This window comes from Empidonax traillii, unplaced genomic scaffold (genome assembly GCF_003031625.1).
Source record: "Empidonax traillii isolate 1590-97213 ecotype Southwest subspecies unplaced genomic scaffold, ASM303162v1 scaffold328:size603334, whole genome shotgun sequence".
Taxonomy (NCBI): Eukaryota; Metazoa; Chordata; class Aves; order Passeriformes; family Tyrannidae; genus Empidonax; species Empidonax traillii.
The window spans coordinates 242,730-260,231 of record NW_020955521.1 but is presented as its reverse complement, the minus strand read 5'-3'; the positions used below and the strand labels follow the sequence as shown (position 1 = coordinate 260,231).

Below are 17,502 nucleotides of genomic sequence, written 5' to 3'. Positions count from 1 at the left end.
AGAAATTATTACAATCCAACCAAACCCTATTTTGAAAAATCATTTGAAAATGAAACCCAGTATTTAAAGGCTGCTGCACCTAAGCATGGCAATGGTTTTCAACATCTTCTGATAAAGCTACTTGCAAACATGATACATGTTTTTCTAGCTTGAAGTAGCACTGAATCAATTATCTACACAAAATGTGCCCAGTGCTACTTGAGATTGTTTTCGTATCACAAAATTTTTCAGGTAACACTCATCAAAAACGCTGCCTTGATATCAAGTCCATGGAAGCAGAAGAGCTTTGTTTGATCAATGATTCACAGAGTGAAAAAATCAGCACTGACTTTCCTCCTCCGTTGTCAGTGTAGCTCCTTCGAAGGGCCTGGGAGGCAGCCAGGGTGAAGGGGAATTCTGTTTCCATGACTCACCCATTCCTGGGCTGCTGCGGAGATAGACAGCAAGTGGTCAATCAGTGATAATTGTCATGGGGAGATGGTGATTTGAATGCTCAGACCATCAGCATATTTCACAAGAGCCATTCACAAGGCTCTTCCTCTTCAGGAAAGCAGGACCAGAAATTGTCTCTAAACCTGAAAAACACCCGTATTTCTTACCAAACTCTTATATCAACAACCTTCCACTGTGTTATTTAAAAGTTATTTCTTTACAGCATTTTTAGCAATGATGAGAGTAAATCAACCAAAGCACTAACTGAATAATATATCAGGGCCAGGTACATGCCAGGAATGTATACATCAGGCAGAAAAAAACAAGTGTGCTTCAGAGGAATATTTTAGAAATATCTTAGAGTATTGCAGGAGAAGACATTTTAAAATTATTTCATCTTCTTATTAAGTCTTTCTCTAAGCCTTCCCCCTCTGGCACATTGTGTTTTTAGGGCTCCTTAAAGTCCATAAAGACAAAGAAATATATTTAACAAATTAAACAAAATAGTATGTCTCAAAAACCACTATAAGTTTCCTACACTTGTTCTGGGAGGCTTCCAACAGTCCCACAACACAGCTAGATTTATCTAATGCTCTGTCTTAAAGGGTGGGCAAGTCTTATTTCCATCAGACCTCTTTCCAGCCTGTCCCGCAAGCCAAGCCTTCATGACACAGTATTAAAAAAAACAAAACAAAACAAAACAAACAAAAAAACCCAAACAAAACCAAACCAAACCAAAAAACAATCAAACAAAACACTTTATTTTTCTTTTTTGGGGAGCAGTTTTCAGTGCTTTACACATTGCTGAAAGAGCTCACACTCATAACCTGACTGGTTAGTCATACCCTGCCCGGTCGCTGCGGAGGTAGGCAGGTGTGATGGGAGGGTAAGAAACCAGCAGTTTATGAGATCAGTGAGTACAGGTGAGGACCTAATTACTGTCCTGGAAGACAAGGCCTCTTCTGCAAAACAGGTCCCCAAATCCATGCATCAGATGCAGACATCCCAAAATACCCCAGTGGCCAGTGTGGAAGTCTGGGACCTCCCCCACCCGGTGTCACAGCAGGCAGTATGGCCAACCATGCCATGCATGGCCCAGGGGGTGGCTGCTGGTCTGAATGGGGGCTGTAAATGGACACTTAGCATCCATGTGCTGGATGGCCCTACTTTTATTGCTATGCATGCATTCAGCATTTAAGTCCGGCTATATTCCCTCTGAAAGGGAATTGCAATTGCATTGCAATTAAAAACAAACTAACCAAAAACCAAACACTAAAAGCAGGGGGTTTTTAAGATCAATTTTGTAGTACAGTGAACTTCAAGCAGGAGTAGGCTCATTTGTACTAGATTCTGTACAAATACAAAGGCAGTTCTCAAATGAATATAGCCCCATATGATCTTCTTTTGTCCAAGGCATAAAGAAGCAGCTCCAAAAGGCTGGAAATCTTTTTCCATGGTGCTCTCCAGGTCTGAAGTAAGTGAGGCATGGTAAATCTATGCTGACGTAAATGAGAAAAGGTGTTTTGAAGAACCCAAGACGGGAAGAACAAATTAAAAACAGAGAAGTCTGGTGAATATTACACAAGAAAACCTTTCTCTATTTCCGTTTCTTATTTTTGTGACTGCAGAAATTCCCCTCACCTTAAATTAGAGAAAGGAGGCCAGGAGGCCAGAGCCAGGATGCTTTGCCTCGATGAGCCAGCAGTAACCAAACAAGGAGGCTGGCAATGTGAGTGTGAACCAGCCACCTGAAGCTTAGGATCTGGAGATTAAGAGCTCCAGCTGGACACAGTTGGCCCCTGTTTCTGATATGGGATGAACCCAAACAGCTCACAGCTCCCCATGACAATTATGTGGGGTGAGCTGACAGAGGGACTCAGTACCAAATCATCAGTGGCACCAATTCTCTTCTCCAGGCAGTGACAGTGTGTTGTGGTTTGGCCTTTTCTTTCCACTCTCACAAAGCTACAGAAAGCTGTGGAGCAGACTTCTTGGACTTGCTGAGGACAAAAACCTCCTTTGCTTGCTGCATGCTTTTGCTAAATAGCATGGTTGCCTGTCAGAAACATTCTGAAACATTGTTTGGGTTTGATTTTTATATTCCTTTTCCTCTAGCAAAATGCCTGCAAGTTCAGTACAAACAGATGAACAGAGTCAAGCACAGCTTGTAGCCTAGCTACATACTTCAGTCTTTGCTCTGAACTACTGAGGTTTTGGGTGATGTCAGTCTGGTCTCCTGAGGGCTGCTGTTGTCATCAGATAGTGAGGTCGATAAGGCACATGTTATGATGAGGCATGCTGTTTGGTTTAATCATAGTATCGTGCATGAAGTAGGAAAGAAAGCAGTGTATTTCCTGGTACAGTACCTTGATAAGGCTCTCGCTGCTTCATAGGTATTTCCACCACACTGTCCTCTCTGCTCAGCACACTGACAATCAGATTGCTGACAATCTGAAAGTACAAACAGTGCTAGGGTGCAAAACCCAGCTTCTCCACCAAAAACATGTTTGTTTGTTTGTTTGTTTCTTTTCCTGATCTCAATTTCACTCTCTGTCTTTTTTTTTTTTTTTTTTTTTTTTTTTTTTTTTTTTTTTTTTTTTTTTTTTTTTTTTTTTTTTTTTTTTTTTTTTTTAACAGTTTACAAAGTAAGTAAAGCAGGACACAAAACAGCTGTTAAGAGCTGAATAAGGTACAATCAGTTTCTGGAGCAGCTTTTTTCACAGTCCCTCATTCCCCAGTGCATTTGGAAAGCACCTCAAATCTAGCACAACCTGTGAGTTAGGGGTCCTTGGCTGGACTTGGAGGCTCCAGCCCCCAACAGCATTTGTTTCCATACTGCTCAGATGCTTGATCTTGAATTGTGGTTTCTTCCTCTCTTCCTGGCTTACTTCATATTGAACATTATGATTTGGTTTACTAGCAGACCAATGGACTGATAGAAGTTCAAGGACTAGTTCCATGTGTCAGACACCACTGAAAAGGACTTGGTACACTACCTTTACCTGGAGCTGAACTGGATTTTACTTTGTTAGTATTCGTGTTTCTTGTCCGCTTTTTGTATTTTCCTTAGACAGAGCAGAGGAACAGACTGAATCCCTGATCACCCCTCATTGCCACCTGTGAGAAAGAGTCGTGGCAGCCCTAGTCCTACCTGTGGGAGCACATAGAATAGATGTGCAAAAGTTGAAGTAATCCACACCTCTGCTAGCTCTGGCCTTTTCACAGTTAACCTCTATGTACTAGAAAAGGGGGAATAATGTATTTTTTCAAAATCCTAATTATACAAATTATCATCTTGGACCCCACTGTCTACCAGTTTTTAATGAAGAAAGAGCCCATATCATCACCACCTAAACTCCTTGACAGAAATAAGTGCAGGTACCACTGCTGGAACAGTGTCCACCTGATATTGCTGGTTGTCCAGCTCACCTATCCTTATGGGTATTTAGATCCATAGTTTCTATTTTAGCTACTAAAATAAGATTTTATTGCATTTTTTTCCCCTGTAGATACACGAGGCATCTAGTCTATCCTCTTTCCTTACTACAATTGGAAGCCAGATTCTTGTTGCTGAAATACTAACACAGGTCAAGACCAATTCCTAAAATCACCCATCCTGCCTTTCAGCTTCCAAATGAAACAGATGTTTTGGGACAATATTTTATTTGCAGTACACCCAGAGGTTATTTGACATTTCTGAGCGAGGATCATCACTGCTTTGTCAAAGGGCCTCCTTTCCAGGGCAGAGCTTCATCCTAAAATACTGGTGATGTTGTGGCCACTGGTGAGGGTTGCTGGATGATTAAGTTGATTTAAATAACTTGACAGAGTTATTCAGAATGGTAAATCACCACATGGTGAAAGGCTTGTTATGCTTTTCTATACTGACCAAACCTAGGAAACCAGGCAAGCCAGCTGCTGATAGAAAAGGAAGATGACCATTTGGCATAAACAAGAAGAGGCTGTTTCTTTTCCCAGTGTATGTTTGCCCCTTGGAAATGAGCTGATCAGAGAGGCCACAAGGCCAAACTCTAGAGCTGAATTTTTTTAAAGCAGATAATTTTATGACCGCTGTTAAAAGCTGTAATTTATGTAAACCAAGACAATGGTAAATGGAAATAAATAAGCTCGTGTTTCAAAGCTTATGTTCTCTGGGGATGGGGAATAGCATTACTCCTTCAGGAAGGAAAACTGAAGGGCAGGAGCATGGCTTCCTCTGAGCGCAGGGGTGGGGGCCCTGAGCTGCCCCAGCCTGACAGTGGGGTGACTGTCCAGGGATCCTGGGTGCCATGAAGCACAGTGCTAATATCAGAGGAGCATATTATGTATGCACAATGGGTGTAAGTTCTGAAGAACCAGGCACCCACTATCGTCAGGCTGTGTGAGGGGAGCCAGGACACCCCATAGTAAGGGAGTAGGGCCCCAGTTGGCAGCACAGTGTCATGACAAGAGGTTGATTCCCACTGTATTCCTAGCAGAACCAATATAATTCGACTCAGTGCTTTTCTCCTGACCTTATCCTAGATTAGGCCAGGAAGGTTAAATTTACCGTCTCAAGAACCAAAGGCAGGACAGTACCACAAAGTGCAGAACTAGGCTGAAAACAAAAGTCCAGGGTAGGTTTAGAACATGGTATTTTCTTAGCAGGCATGGGAAGAGAAGCATGGAAAGGTTTGGAAAATCATATTGTCTGAGAACAGGCTGGGGAAGAGGTTAGCTGGCAGGAAATCTGAAAGGTGAAACCACATGTGCCATTTTGCAGGGACTTCACCTGGAAGTTTGGCTCCAGTCTCATTAACCAAAGGCGATGGGACAGTGGCCACAAACCCATGTAGGAGACATTCAGGTTCAGTATTAGGTTGCATATAGAGAAGTTAAAATTTCCTGAGCATTGAAACTGCCTGACAAGGGAATGCTTGTGGACACCTCAGTGCTGGAGACATTCAAGGCTATCACTAGACAACTCTCTAGGCCTTAGAGGTGGTTTGAGGATAATGAGATTGGTCCTGTCACGGTTAAAAGAGAAGGTCTGAGTGACTCACTAGAAGTCCCTGCCAACCTGGATGATACACTGATAACCCTACGGACTGCCTGTCTCCAGCCCCCATCACAGGACTGCTGGACTCCCACAGCTGCTGCCCTCAAGTTATTCCAAACTGCTCACTTTTGAAACAAACTATTAAATGGCATGAAAAAAATCTCCAGTTCTGTTTTCATCCACATTGAAAGTGTTTTTCTGCTCAGAAAAGTGCTGAAAGAAGAAAAATACTTTGGTCAGCGGATTCAGTCTATGAATCTAAAGCCCACATTACCTAAACTTAAGAGGAAAATTATTTTCTGCAGCTCCTCTAGCTTTTTGGGTGGGCACCCTCAAAAGAGGATAAATTTGGTTTGTTCTTGTTTTTTTAATCTCATGATAAATTTTAAAGTGTAATAATGGGGAAAATAGTGTTATTTGTAAACACAGCACAGAAGATCTGAGTTTGAGAGAAAACAAACAGGGAGCCTCTGCACATTTTCAGTGCCATCCTTCTTCCAAGCAGAAGTGTACCTTTTACACTCTGCTGTGGGCAGTGTACCTTTTACACTCTGCTGTGAACAAAAGGTTTCCTCATATCTTATGACTGTAACTTCTTAGTAAACCAGGACTTTCCCAGTGCCCAAAAGCCCTACCAGCATCTCCAGAGCTGTGAAACACAGTATATTCTCTCCATGTCGCGTAATTAGGGCAAATAACAAAAGCTCCCACCTAAGACTGCTCAAGAAATCTCTTTATAGCAAACACAGCAAGAGCTTCAAGAGCTTCATTGGCATGTGTTCCATATTGCTTAATGTCTCCTTAGGGGCTGTGGCTATCATCCCAAGCAACATTTCTATGGCTTGCGTGGCTGCATCCTTTTCCTGTGAATCAACGTTGGCATCTGCTCATCCAGAGTAATCAGGAGAAATATTTGCTGTTGCCTGGAGACTAAGACAGGAGAAAAAGTATCAGGAGTCCTGAATTATTTTTGCAGCTCTTTCTCTGATATTGTGCCACTGACAGACAATCCTCTTCACCTGGCAGTTGTATATCTAATATGGTTTTAAAACCTGTGAAATAGGTATGCTTATATTTGCCAAGTGCCCAAAATACCCGTAAAGTTCTCTCAGGCCCACATGCAAAAGGCATCATGTAGAAATACAAAATACATCTACATAGGCCAAGCGGACTCCATCCATCTTTTTTTGTCAGCATCATCATTACTTGCACTTTCTCTCCTCTCTGGGAGTGAGACAAACCCCCCGAGACAGGAGGACTCCACTGAAAAACACCCGATTGGCTCATTTGCCGAGCAGTGGTCTGGTAGAACCAGAGGTACTGCAAACATACCATACCTACGGTTTTGCCTCCACCCAGCTGGTGTGGTGGGACTTTAAATACACAATGCTGAACCCTGAAATGTTTCCACTGACTACAGTTGTTAAAACTTTTCACATCCCACCGAAAACCGCTCACATATGTGGAGGATGAGAAAACTTCCTTCCACCCAGAGGTGGGAGAAAACTCTGGAGCTGGCAGTCACGTGCTCCACAACAGTCTTACAACCCGCAGGATCCTGCATGGAAAAATTTCACTTCCATGTGTTGACTAAGTTAATGTGGTGAGGATAGTGGGTGGACATAAAATGAAACTATGAAAAGAGATTAATTTGCAGCTGGAGCCCAGGCAGGGAGAACTCCAGTCCTCTGTTTGCTCAGAAAACGGCAGCTTTGACTAAAACCCAGTCAAAAAAAGAGGTTAAGGCAGTGGTAATTAAAAAAAAAAAAAATCAAAACTGGGGTGGGGGGGGAAGCAGCAAAAATGAAACAAAGCCTCTCTGGAAATTAAAATGCGGAATTCAAAATATTTGCAGTATAATAAACCCAGGCGAACCCATAAAGCTGCACCAGCCAAAAGGAGCTCTGTTCTGCCTACGAGGAAACCCGAACCGGCGTCACGCCTGGCAGCAGCCGCCCCACAGCCCCGCTTCCTCCCCACCTCATTGCAGAGTTGTCTTGCTCGCTGCCCTCGGCTATGTTTAACGCAGCGTCTGTTTCCACTCTAACCCCTTCAGTTTGGAGGAGGAGGATATAAATCATCTGCGGAGCTGCCCACAGGGCTTAGTCACAGCAGGTATTGGTTTAGGGTGTCTTAGAGGAACTATTTCTTTTTTTCGCTGGAAGTATTCTAGGGAATAAGCATTGGCTTTGTGAGGAGTAGGGGCCAAGGGGCCAAGGAGTCTCCAAACAAAGGACATTTTACATCACCAGGCAGAATCATCTTGTAACATTTTGGACTGAACTCAGCCTTGAGGGCAAGAGCAGTTCCACGAGCTCCCAGCAGATGCTTGAACCGTCCCCACCAAGCCAGTCTCACCATTTGTCCTGCAATTCCCAGCCCAAAAGACCGTATACAACTCATATCATCCCTTCCTTCCAGCTGAACTCCTTCCTAACACTGTTTTTGCTGCTTTCTTCCTGTTTATGGCTGGTTCAGACACCTGAAACTGCTTCTGATACAGGCACCTCCTGACCCCTCTTACCTGGGGCCCAGGTAAGGAAGGCATCATTTTTCACTCTTATTTTTTTTGTCTATTTTTACTTTGCCCACCACAATTTTGCCTGTCCCAGAGCATCTGGTCACTCATCATACCACCTCCTAGAAGCAGCACTGCCTCACCGGCCCCACTGTGGGGTACAAGACCCCCCAGCTTGATGCTTGCCTGTTGTAGTGTAAGGCATGAGGAGCCTCCCTGAAACACAAGCCCTTCTCTCCCTCCCAGGCAAGTACTGGGGCTGTGCTTTTGTGTCAGTGCCATCCCTGGACATGTCTTTAGCCTCCAGCCCCCGCAACACTCCAGCACTGGAGCCAGAAGCCTCTCTGTTCACACACTGACCATGGCACCTTCTCCCAAGCCTCTTTCCCCAGACTTCAAGCACATGCTAGCTTTCCCCAACACAGACCACACAAATTGCAGCAATTAGCAAGTGTCAAGGGCATGCTGTGGTTTTTGCATGTATTACTGCATCTTAAGAGTCATGCATATCCTTGGGCATAGTCATCAGATAGTATCCAACAGGTTACATTATCCAGATTATCCCCTCAATTTAATGTTCCTGAGCCCCACTGGAGAGACTCAGTTCATTAACCTTTATGCACTTGAACAACATTAGTCTTCAGACTCAAGACAGCATGGCTTCTTTCTCACCCGTGCTATCCCTATGCTGTGTGGACTTGATCTATAGCTGTTCCCTTGCTGCCAGTCTCTAATGGTGACCCCATCATTTCCTGCCCCTCTGCCATCTCCCCTCTGCTGTGCAAGGCCTGGCAAAGCCCGTTCTTCCCTGTGTGATTTGCAGCAGCAGCTCAAAGTCCTGTTCACAGCCCATTACCCTCACTGCATAGGAACTGTACAGAAAGAAAATTTGAGCCAGCTTATAACAGTCCCCCAGGCATATTTCTTCAATTTCTTTCCCTTTCTGCCTCCCAATTTCATGATTATGCTGATGAGACAAACTCAGTCAGAACCAGGAACTTTGAGCATTTTGGGGTTCTTTTTAAATGTTTGGGGTTTTTTTTGTTACTTGCAATCTGGAACACCATATCTATGTACAAGCGATACTAAACAAAGGTTGCTCCAAAACTAGACAGCTAAGTTCCCAATTGCCTTTTTAAAAACAAAACCACCAGCAACAACAAAGAAACCCTATTTGATTTTTTATCCCTTAGCTACAGAGAAGTTTGGGGAATGAGACGGCCTCTGCTTCTACAGCCCCTGATTGAAGAACTGAAAGTGTTTTGGTACTAAAGCCACAGCTAGCTCATACCAAAGGAGTAGTTAGTAGTGTCACTAGGACACATACAGCTGTTGTAGGAATTAGGAAGGAGGGAGGCAACTAGCAGGATGGAATCTGAGCCACTTGGAGCTCTGCAGATCAAAGTCATCACATTATTCCGTACCAAGAGGCAACTGACATGGACAGCCATACAAACCAGCTCTAATTTTCAAGACATGTTGAAGGTGGATAGCACTACACTCACCTGACTTCAAAGCCAAAAAACAGCGAATGCCTGCAGCCCAGAGGCATGGCCCATGTCTCCTTTTAGAAGGAGCCCACAGCAAGCATACATGACGACAACAAAATGTACGTGAAGAGCAGCAAGAGCCACCATAGGTGTCCCTCTGCCCCACAGTAAGAACTTTAAGTGCAATCTGTAAAATGCATTGAGCTACACTTTGCCATGGCACCTTACATAGGACGACAGGTATCTTGCTCTTTTGAGTGCTTCTCTCTGCCCTGCCACACTGAGTACGCCAGGAGCAATTGCACCAGTGCACAGGCCATCCCCTTCTTCCTGGCTGCTCTAAGAGTCCAGTGCACTAAATCAGTAAGCCAGAGCATGGAGGAGCCCAGAGTCAGAGGAATGCGTGTCTCAAAACTGTCATGAGAGGAAAAACTATATATACTTTCCTGAGCCTTGGGTAGGCTATTACCAACCATGGTGAAATTCTAGGGGACGCAGTTTCCAACCCTATGATGACAGCAGGGACAACTCATCTATGGTAAAAGAAAGAAATAAGGAGAAGTCTCTCAAGTGTAGCTGCTGCCATATAACCAAACTGCAATAAATGCTAATGGTATCAGATCAGGTAAACCCTTGCATTGCTGGGGGCTCTTGCATTCTGTTCTGCTCTTCTCTGTCTCTTGCATGACCTAGCTCAAGGTTAGTTTCAAAAAGCAAGAGTGAGAGAGCATATATCATCAATAAACTCACAGTAGAAAAATGGTGCTGATTTCCCGGAACCAGTGTATTAGAAGGACAAGGGAAGTACTCAAGTACCATGAGCAAAGACCTACTTTTAGCACAGCTTCCCCAGTTGTTTGTCATACCGATAGCACTGTGCAACTGATACAGCTATTTTCTTCATCAATTATTAACTGGTCAAAGGTTATTTGTTTGAAGAGCTGCACAGAAAGTCCAGAGGAAGCAAGCAGTTTCAAGCTCCACGTGCATGCTGTGTAATAGGCTCGGGATCCTCTCCAGATAGGTGCATTTCACTCTTCAAAGCTGATGGCTTGGCCTCCAGCAGCAGGGAAGGAAGCATACTTGTGTTCTTGCTGCAACAGCAGTCTTCCAGGCAGAAGCCCATCCCTCACATGAGGCTCCTTGCCTTTATGCCCAGGAGCAAGGCTGTGGTCAACAGTACTGCTCAGTCAGCCATTGAGCAGTACTGGGGCTGCGCCCAAGGCTTTTCTCTCAGGGATCAGCACGCAGACCACACCACTTGCTAGTTACATCAGTATCTGCCAGCAGACTCACCATGCAGCTTTTGCAATGTTCAAGGGAAGCAGCTTCTACCAGCCACGCTCCTCTTCCTCCATCTTTCCTCCACTCAGCTCTCCTTAGTGCTAGAGCACAGAAGTAAGTGTGTTGCACAAAGCCAACAGCAGAGAAGGTACACTGGTGTAAGCCTTGAGGTATCCTACAGCTTTTGTTTGGCAGGAACTTTTCCAACATGAATTAGGGAATCTCTCCTGAACGTTGAGGCATGTTAAGACAGCTGAAGGATCGGTGGTTTGGCAGCAATATTCCAGCCTTGATTTGGAAGCAAAAGCTTGCTCCGTAGGAAAGCTCAAAGGTAAAAACACAAGGAAACTCTATGAGCAGCGCTGGCAAGGAAGTGTTCCAAAACAAAACCAATGGCTTTGGAAGTTTCTGGGATTGCTGATACTTCAAGATGTACAAGGGCTTACGTGCGATAGCAGGGTGATGTGTGCATACAATGAGACTTTGCTGGGGGCTAACATTCCTCTCCCACCTGAAACACCAAACAGCCCTGCTGTGCAAGCAGACCAGTACCATTAACAAGTCAGAACTGGTATTTGGGCTAACACTTCAACATCCCACTTTAGCCTCACTCATAACACACATAAGCTCTCCTTGAAGGGGAAGGAGCTGTGCAGGAACACAAAACACACAAGAACAAAAGCCAAACCAAGGTTTAAGCCACACTGATCAGAAAGAACTTTGCAGGAACAGACCTAGCAACACGAGATAGGAGGAGCACTCTGTAAGAGACAGAGAAAGTTAGAGGCCACCAGGACAGGTCACATCAGGTATTTGCTGCCATTGATCTGTGCACCCAAGCACTTGCAGGGCTGGTCCACTGAATCAGTGAGGAATGATGGAGGGATGCCTGAGCACAGAGCAGGCACCTCAAAGGTCAAGAGAAGGGAAGAATCTGCATTTGTGGGGTTGTCCAAAACCAGCCCCTCAATTTTTGCAAGTAAAACCAGCTCCACTGTCAGTTTCTTGAAAAAACTTGGGGTTTATTGATTTCAACTGCAAACAGTCATTACAAAAGAGATTTTCTTTTAAATAAACTCACACAAAGAGGAAGAAAAAGCAACGTAGCGAACAGTAACGGGTGGGGAAAAAGTTACATTCATTATTCTCTTTGTGCCAGTCCCATTCACCTTGGCAAGGAAAATTCCAAACTTGGAATACAGAAATGCAAAGACAAACTGTATTTGGAATGTCTTCAGATAGGCACTTTGAGCCCAAGGCTTTTCTCCTTGAAGAATCTTTACAATAAGAGGAAGAAAAAGGTTTTCCTTCCGTGCTGTCTCGCAATAGAGCTCAGGTATGTACATTCTAAAGCCCAGGCAAGACCTGGGAGAGGGGAAGAGAAGGAGAAGAGAAAAGGCAAAGAAGCACATTAACTCCATTTGCAGTCCAACACAAAAAAAAAAGGGAGAGGGAATTCTAAAATAAATAATCCAAACACAGTTTTTGCATTTTTTTAAATTAATTTTTCATTTTTTAAAATAAAATAACCAAAAAAGTGTAAAGTTACAAAAAAATGTCATTGTAGTATAATATATTAAACTGTGGGGAAAAAAAGGAAAAAAGACACTTCACAATCTTAAGATTAATATGGAAGATCATAATTTAAACATAAAAGAATATATTCTATGGATTCATCATCCCGATAAATATGAACAAAATTAAAAAGCATAGGTTTCGGCAATAAATACGTTTTGATAAGTTAAATAAGCTTTTTATATTGTTGTGCAGTGACAAGCAAAATTTGCTCTCCAATTTCTGAAAAGTTATACAAAATTAAAAACCCAGAAAAAATAATAAAAAGCTTGGCGTGAGTGCTCTAAGATAGATCTAAAGTACTCTAGAGCAAAACCATTAAAGCTATGTCTACTGGAACTTTGTTTACACGAACTTGTGTGTGTGTGGAATGACTTCTGTTGGCCCCACCCCCTCTCTTCCTTTATTTGTTTTAAGATGTCACATGTATACATGGGGAAGTTTTAGCACCAAAATCAAGTCTCTCATAGTCCATCTTTTTTTTTGCTTTCTCTTTTTTTTTTTTCTTGTGTGTTTTGTTTTCTTCCTCACAGTCGAAGTCCCACTCATGTTACAATCTTTGTCCGTTCTCAGCTTTTCTTCCCGCAGACCTGAGCAGATCCAGGCAAGATTTAGTCTTTAAGGGGAGAGGAGAAAGAGGACTGGATGTTAACCCTTGCCCACGTGCCTGCAGTCTAGCAGAGACTGGCCAGTCAGGAGGGGACTGGGAGAGGGCGATGCAGTACATGGCCAGTGGAGGGAGCTGGATTCGGACATTTCCTGCACATCTGGAAGTGCACAGAGCTGCTGGTGCCCTCTGCAGCTGGAGAGGTAATACAGTCACAGTGAAAGTGTTAAAAGGCACTAACTTTGTAAACGTTATTGCTTTTCATCGTAATTTGGCACTTAAGGTTTAAGCCAGTGGGTATATGGCAGGCAAGTGGACATGTTAACATCCAGCTCAGACTACTGGGGACAGAGTGGGGGGAGTTCAGCTTAACATCTTAATAGATGTGGGGAGGGGCAAGAGGAAACCCCAGATTAGTCATCGGAGATGGAGAGTCTGCTGAAGATGGGAAGACGTCTGGAGGTGTCCAGGATAGGGGAATCTGAGCCGCTGTGGCTGCTGCTGGAGCTGCTCAGATAGCCCTCCTGGTCAGAGAGGGAGTCCTGAGGACTGGGTGGCGAGTCAAACATGTTGGGGGACTCGGACATGGGCCTGAACAAGAAGGTGGGGGGGGAGCTCCCGCCGGGCACCTGCACCCCCATGCTGGGGGCGAAGAGACTGACCAGCTCCTGGCTGGAGAAGGTGAAGGGGTTGCTGGCGCAGTCAGGCAAGGTCGGGGAGCCCAGCAGGTCGTCGGCGCTCAACATGGGCGGCGGGGTGATGGAAGTGGGGCTGTCCAGCAGCCCGCTGGCAGCAGTGCTGGGGAAGCCGGCAAAGCTGAAGCTGTGCTGCAGGCGGGGTCTGTCGGTGACGGCGGGCTCCCGGCTCCCCGCCACTGCGCGGCGCTCCTCCGCGTTGTGGATGAAGTGGCAGCGCGGACCATAGGGGCAGAAACCGATAGTGTGGAAAGTGCGGCAGAGCTCGGTCTTGTACTTGGGGTGGCGGGTGAGGCTACGCAGCTCGTGGATGCCGTGGGCAAACTGGCACTTGTCGCCGTACTTGCAAGCGCCGTTCTCCTCAAAGGGGCGGCACAGCTCCGTCTTGTAGCGGCTGGAGTTGACCTGTCCCCCGGGCTGCTTCTGCTGCAGCAGGCGCTCGCCGCCCTCGGAGAAGGAGCGGTCCCGGAAGCGGCTTTCCCGGGGACTCAGCATGGGAGCCGGCTCCCCTTTCAGGCTGCTGAGGAGCTGGTTCTGATGAAACTTGGAGTTGGGCAGAGTGACAGAGTGCCTCCTAGAGAAACCGCCGCCCGCCGGAGTGCCCACCGCCTTCCTGTCCAGCAGGCACCCGCTGACACCCGAGGGGCTGTAATTCAACATCTTGTTGCTCTGCGGGGAGAAAGGAAGGGCCGGTCACCGCCACTGCCACCACCTCCTCCGGCGTCCCCACGCAGCCCCGGCAGCATGGCACGGCACCTCACCGCCTCCCACTGCCGCAGCCGTGGGAGCGGCGGCCGCCCTGTCCCGACGGCCCGCCCCGCCGCCCTCTTTCTCCGCAGCCACATCTGCTGCAGCCCCCTTCACCGCTCCACCCGAGGGCCCCGGGCCGCCCACTCCCCGTCCCCGGCGCAGCGCAGTCCCGGAGCGAGCGGAGCGCCAGGCGGGGGGGGGGCCGCTGACAGCGCCCGACAACACCGCGCGAACGGAGCGCTTTCCTGGGAGCGCCCCCGGGGACGGCGGCGCGCGGGAAGGGCAGGGCAGCGCGCGGCGCCCGCCCAACCGCTCCCGCCCAGCCCCCTTCGCCCCGGGCCCCGCGCGGCACCGCGAGGGGCGGCCGAGCCCTGCGGGGACCGAGCCCGCCCGTCCCCGCGGCAGCGCCGCCGCGCCCGGCCGTGTTGAAGCGCGGCGGCCCCAGGGGCACGGGAAGGATCCGGCCCCCCCGCTCGGCGCCGCGGCCGAGCCCTCCGGGAGTGCGGGGCGATTTCCCCACTCCGGAGCGGCGGAGGCGGGAAGCGCGGGCGGGAAACCCCCGCACCCCGGTAGCCGTGCTCGGTCCCCACCCTGCGCCCTCCGGTCCCAGTGCCGAACTTACGACCAGAAAACGGAAAAAAACCCACAAACAAACAAACACCAACAAACAAAAAACAATCAACCAACCAAAAACCAAAAACAAAAACACGAACTCCGAAGAAGCTGGACACTCCCGGAGTTAGTGGCGCAGACCCCGCTGGCTCCCTTACCTTGCATAAAACTTCGCTCAAGTCGAAGATGGTAGGCGACACCAGGGCTGTGGACATCTTCGGCAAGCGAGGGGAGAAGCGAGTGGGGCAGCGGCACTCGGACACGAGGAGTCACGGCGTGGGTAAGGCACAGCCTCCAGCGCCCCGGCTCGCAGCCGCCCCCCGCTGCTACTGATGCCGCCACCAGCCCACCCGGCCGCCGAGCTCACTCTTCGCTTCCAGCGGGTTGGGAAAAGCCCAACTTATAAAGTTTCGGACTTACCCCAGGAGGAGGAGCCGGCGGCTGGAGGAAGGGGAGGAGGTGGAGGAGGGCAGGGTGATTGACACCGCGACTGAATCACCCGGGCGGGCAGGGCCAGAAAAACTTTCGAGAGGAAGGAGGGAGGAGGGACGGGGGGGAGTGAAGAAAGCAAAGAGGCTGCTGGGGGGTGGCAGTGCCGGCCGGGCCCGCCCCGCCCCGCGCCGCTCGGGAGGGGGCGGTTGTGTGGCCGCACCGACTGACTCCGCGCGCCTGTGCGGTGTGCGCGTGTTCTTGCGCGCGCCCCCGTCCGCGCGTCTCCACGTTGTGCGCGGCTGTCCTCGTGTGCGCGTGCGTGTCCGCGTGCGCGCGCGTGTGTAGCGCGGGGCGCGGCTCGGGGTGGGCCGCGCGGGGGGGCAACGCGCGCCGCTGTCCCGTCCCGTCCCGTCCCGTCCCGCGCGGGTGGGGCAGCGCGCGCCGCGGTCCCGTCCCGTCCCGTCCCGTCCCGCGCGGGGGGGCAGCGCGCGCCGCGGTCCCGTCCCGTCCCGTGCTGTCCCGCGCGCCCAACGGCAGGGCCGGGGCGCGGTTGGGCGGCCCCTGCGGCCCCCGCTCCGCGCTCGCCGGACGGTTGTGCCCGCGAAAATCCAGTGGGGTTCTGTCTGCTTGGATTTAAACTGATCGGATCCGTGTTCGGTGCGGCCGCTTGCCCAGAGGTTGTGCGCGCTGGCGGGCTTTGTCTTGACCGCCCCTGCTTCCCGCCCCCCATAGCCTTCCTCTTTTTTTCCAGTTTTTACTGAAACCTGGCAAGTTCTACAAGGGGAAATAGCTCACATCCACATTAATTTAAATTGTTAAAATACGCCCTTTAAAAGGACGTTTGATAAATCCTGCCTTTTCTCCCCAGAGAGTCCTCTTCCAGTCCCCAGAATTCAACATTGTAAAACTGAAAAGAAAGAAAGTCTCTAAGCAAGTAATCTGTTCCAGGTTTTAGTAGACAAAGTATGATTCAATGATTCATTCTGATCTCGATACGGGGGGAGGGAGGGGGAAGATGGTGGCGGTTTGTGTAAAAATAAAAATGAGCTGAACTATTCAAGGGTTGTCAGTACCAGGGTGCCTCAGCTCTCAGTCTCTGCCCCTTTATCCTAGCTGAGGCGAGGCTCTTCCCAGCTAGAAGTTCAGTGGGTGTTTCCCCTAAGGCTGAGCAACGGCATCTGGGCCCTCTGCCCCGTGCAGGCGGGAGAGGGGGGCCCAGCCTGGCGCTGCAGGCTCTTCCTCCTGCCCTGCGATCTGGCTTGGCTAGGAGAACTGACTTCGGCTGCAGAGCGCTGACCCGAGCAGCCATCGCACTGAAAACTTCAAACGAATGATCCACTTCCTTCTCTGTTTGCTTTGGAGTCGCGGGATCTGGACTTTGCACTGGCGGCTGATCTTTTTCTCCACCTTTGGTCTTCAAGAACAGCCAAAATAACCAACTGAAACCCCACAGGCTCAGGCTATTCCAGATTTCTATTATTATTATTATTATTATTTACTTAGGGAGAGCAATCAGGTTCCTCAAATTTCCTTCTCTTTATAGTTTCTTTTTTTCCCCTCGCCTTGGCCAGAAGTGAGGAGTAGGGGAGTGAACAGCCTATTATTTTCTGCAATTGTTTACTCGTTCTGTAGATGGTGCTTGTTCCCAGGGCTCTGAGCTTCTCTATAATTAAACCCATTTTAATTGTTAGGTTAGAAACGTCATTTCGGGGACTTTCCAAGAGTTACCGAGAAAGCCAGCCGAGATAACTATTTCACTACCGAGTCGCTCCCAGCCTGTTTTTTGCGCGGTTCCTCTCCGTCGGCCCACCAGGGTGTGAGGCTGAACTAGGTGCAGGAGAGCGGAGAGCCCAGGGCTGGCAGCTCCTCCACCAGCACAGCCGTCCACCCCTGCTGCTTTTGTGTTATTTGCTTGCATCTTATGCGTTTGTTTTGGAAACTTGGGGTTTAAGGTTGCACATTTCCACAGATCAAGCAGCAAAAGCTGAAACTGAGAAGGAATTTTTTTTCCAGTGATTTAGCTTGGCAAACCCCCACTCCATGGTGGTCTGCCTTGCATTGCCTGCGCA

The 17,502-nt window shown here is 48.2% G+C and overlaps 2 protein-coding genes across 2 annotated transcripts in view; one reads left to right on the top strand and one right to left on the bottom strand.

The window, feature by feature from the left end:
- Window positions 1–2,244, top strand: part of LOC114061339 (DNA repair protein RAD51 homolog 2-like) — a 307,326-nt gene extending 305,082 nt beyond the window's left edge. Inside the window, exon 6 of the mRNA XM_027891733.1 lies at window positions 2,061–2,244. Coding sequence (XP_027747534.1) covers window positions 2,061–2,083 — 23 coding nt within the window. The 3' untranslated portion in view covers window positions 2,084–2,244. The remainder of the gene's footprint in view (window positions 1–2,060) is intronic.
- Window positions 2,245–11,763: 9,519 nt separating this feature from the next.
- ZFP36L1 (ZFP36 ring finger protein like 1) lies at window positions 11,764–15,586 on the bottom strand. Its single transcript, XM_027891735.1, has 2 exons — window positions 15,160–15,586; window positions 11,764–14,308 (listed from the first exon to the last, which is right to left on the bottom strand). Exons 1-2 carry the CDS (start codon window positions 15,214–15,216, stop codon window positions 13,358–13,360), a joined length of 1,008 nt encoding a protein of 335 aa, XP_027747536.1. The 5' UTR covers window positions 15,217–15,586; the 3' UTR covers window positions 11,764–13,357.
- Window positions 15,587–17,502: the final 1,916 nt, after the last annotated feature.

What these genes read in the sequence shown, in the direction of transcription:
- ZFP36L1 (XM_027891735.1), bottom strand. Translation starts at nt 15,216, where the DNA reads ATGTCCACAGCCCTGGTGTCGCCTACCATCTTCGACTTGAGCGAAGTT. An exon ending in TGAGCGAAGTTTTATGCAAG is followed by an intron (nt 14,309 to 15,159) that starts GTAAGGGAGCCA and finishes TTCTCCCCGCAG; the next exon opens with AGCAACAAGATGTTGAATTA.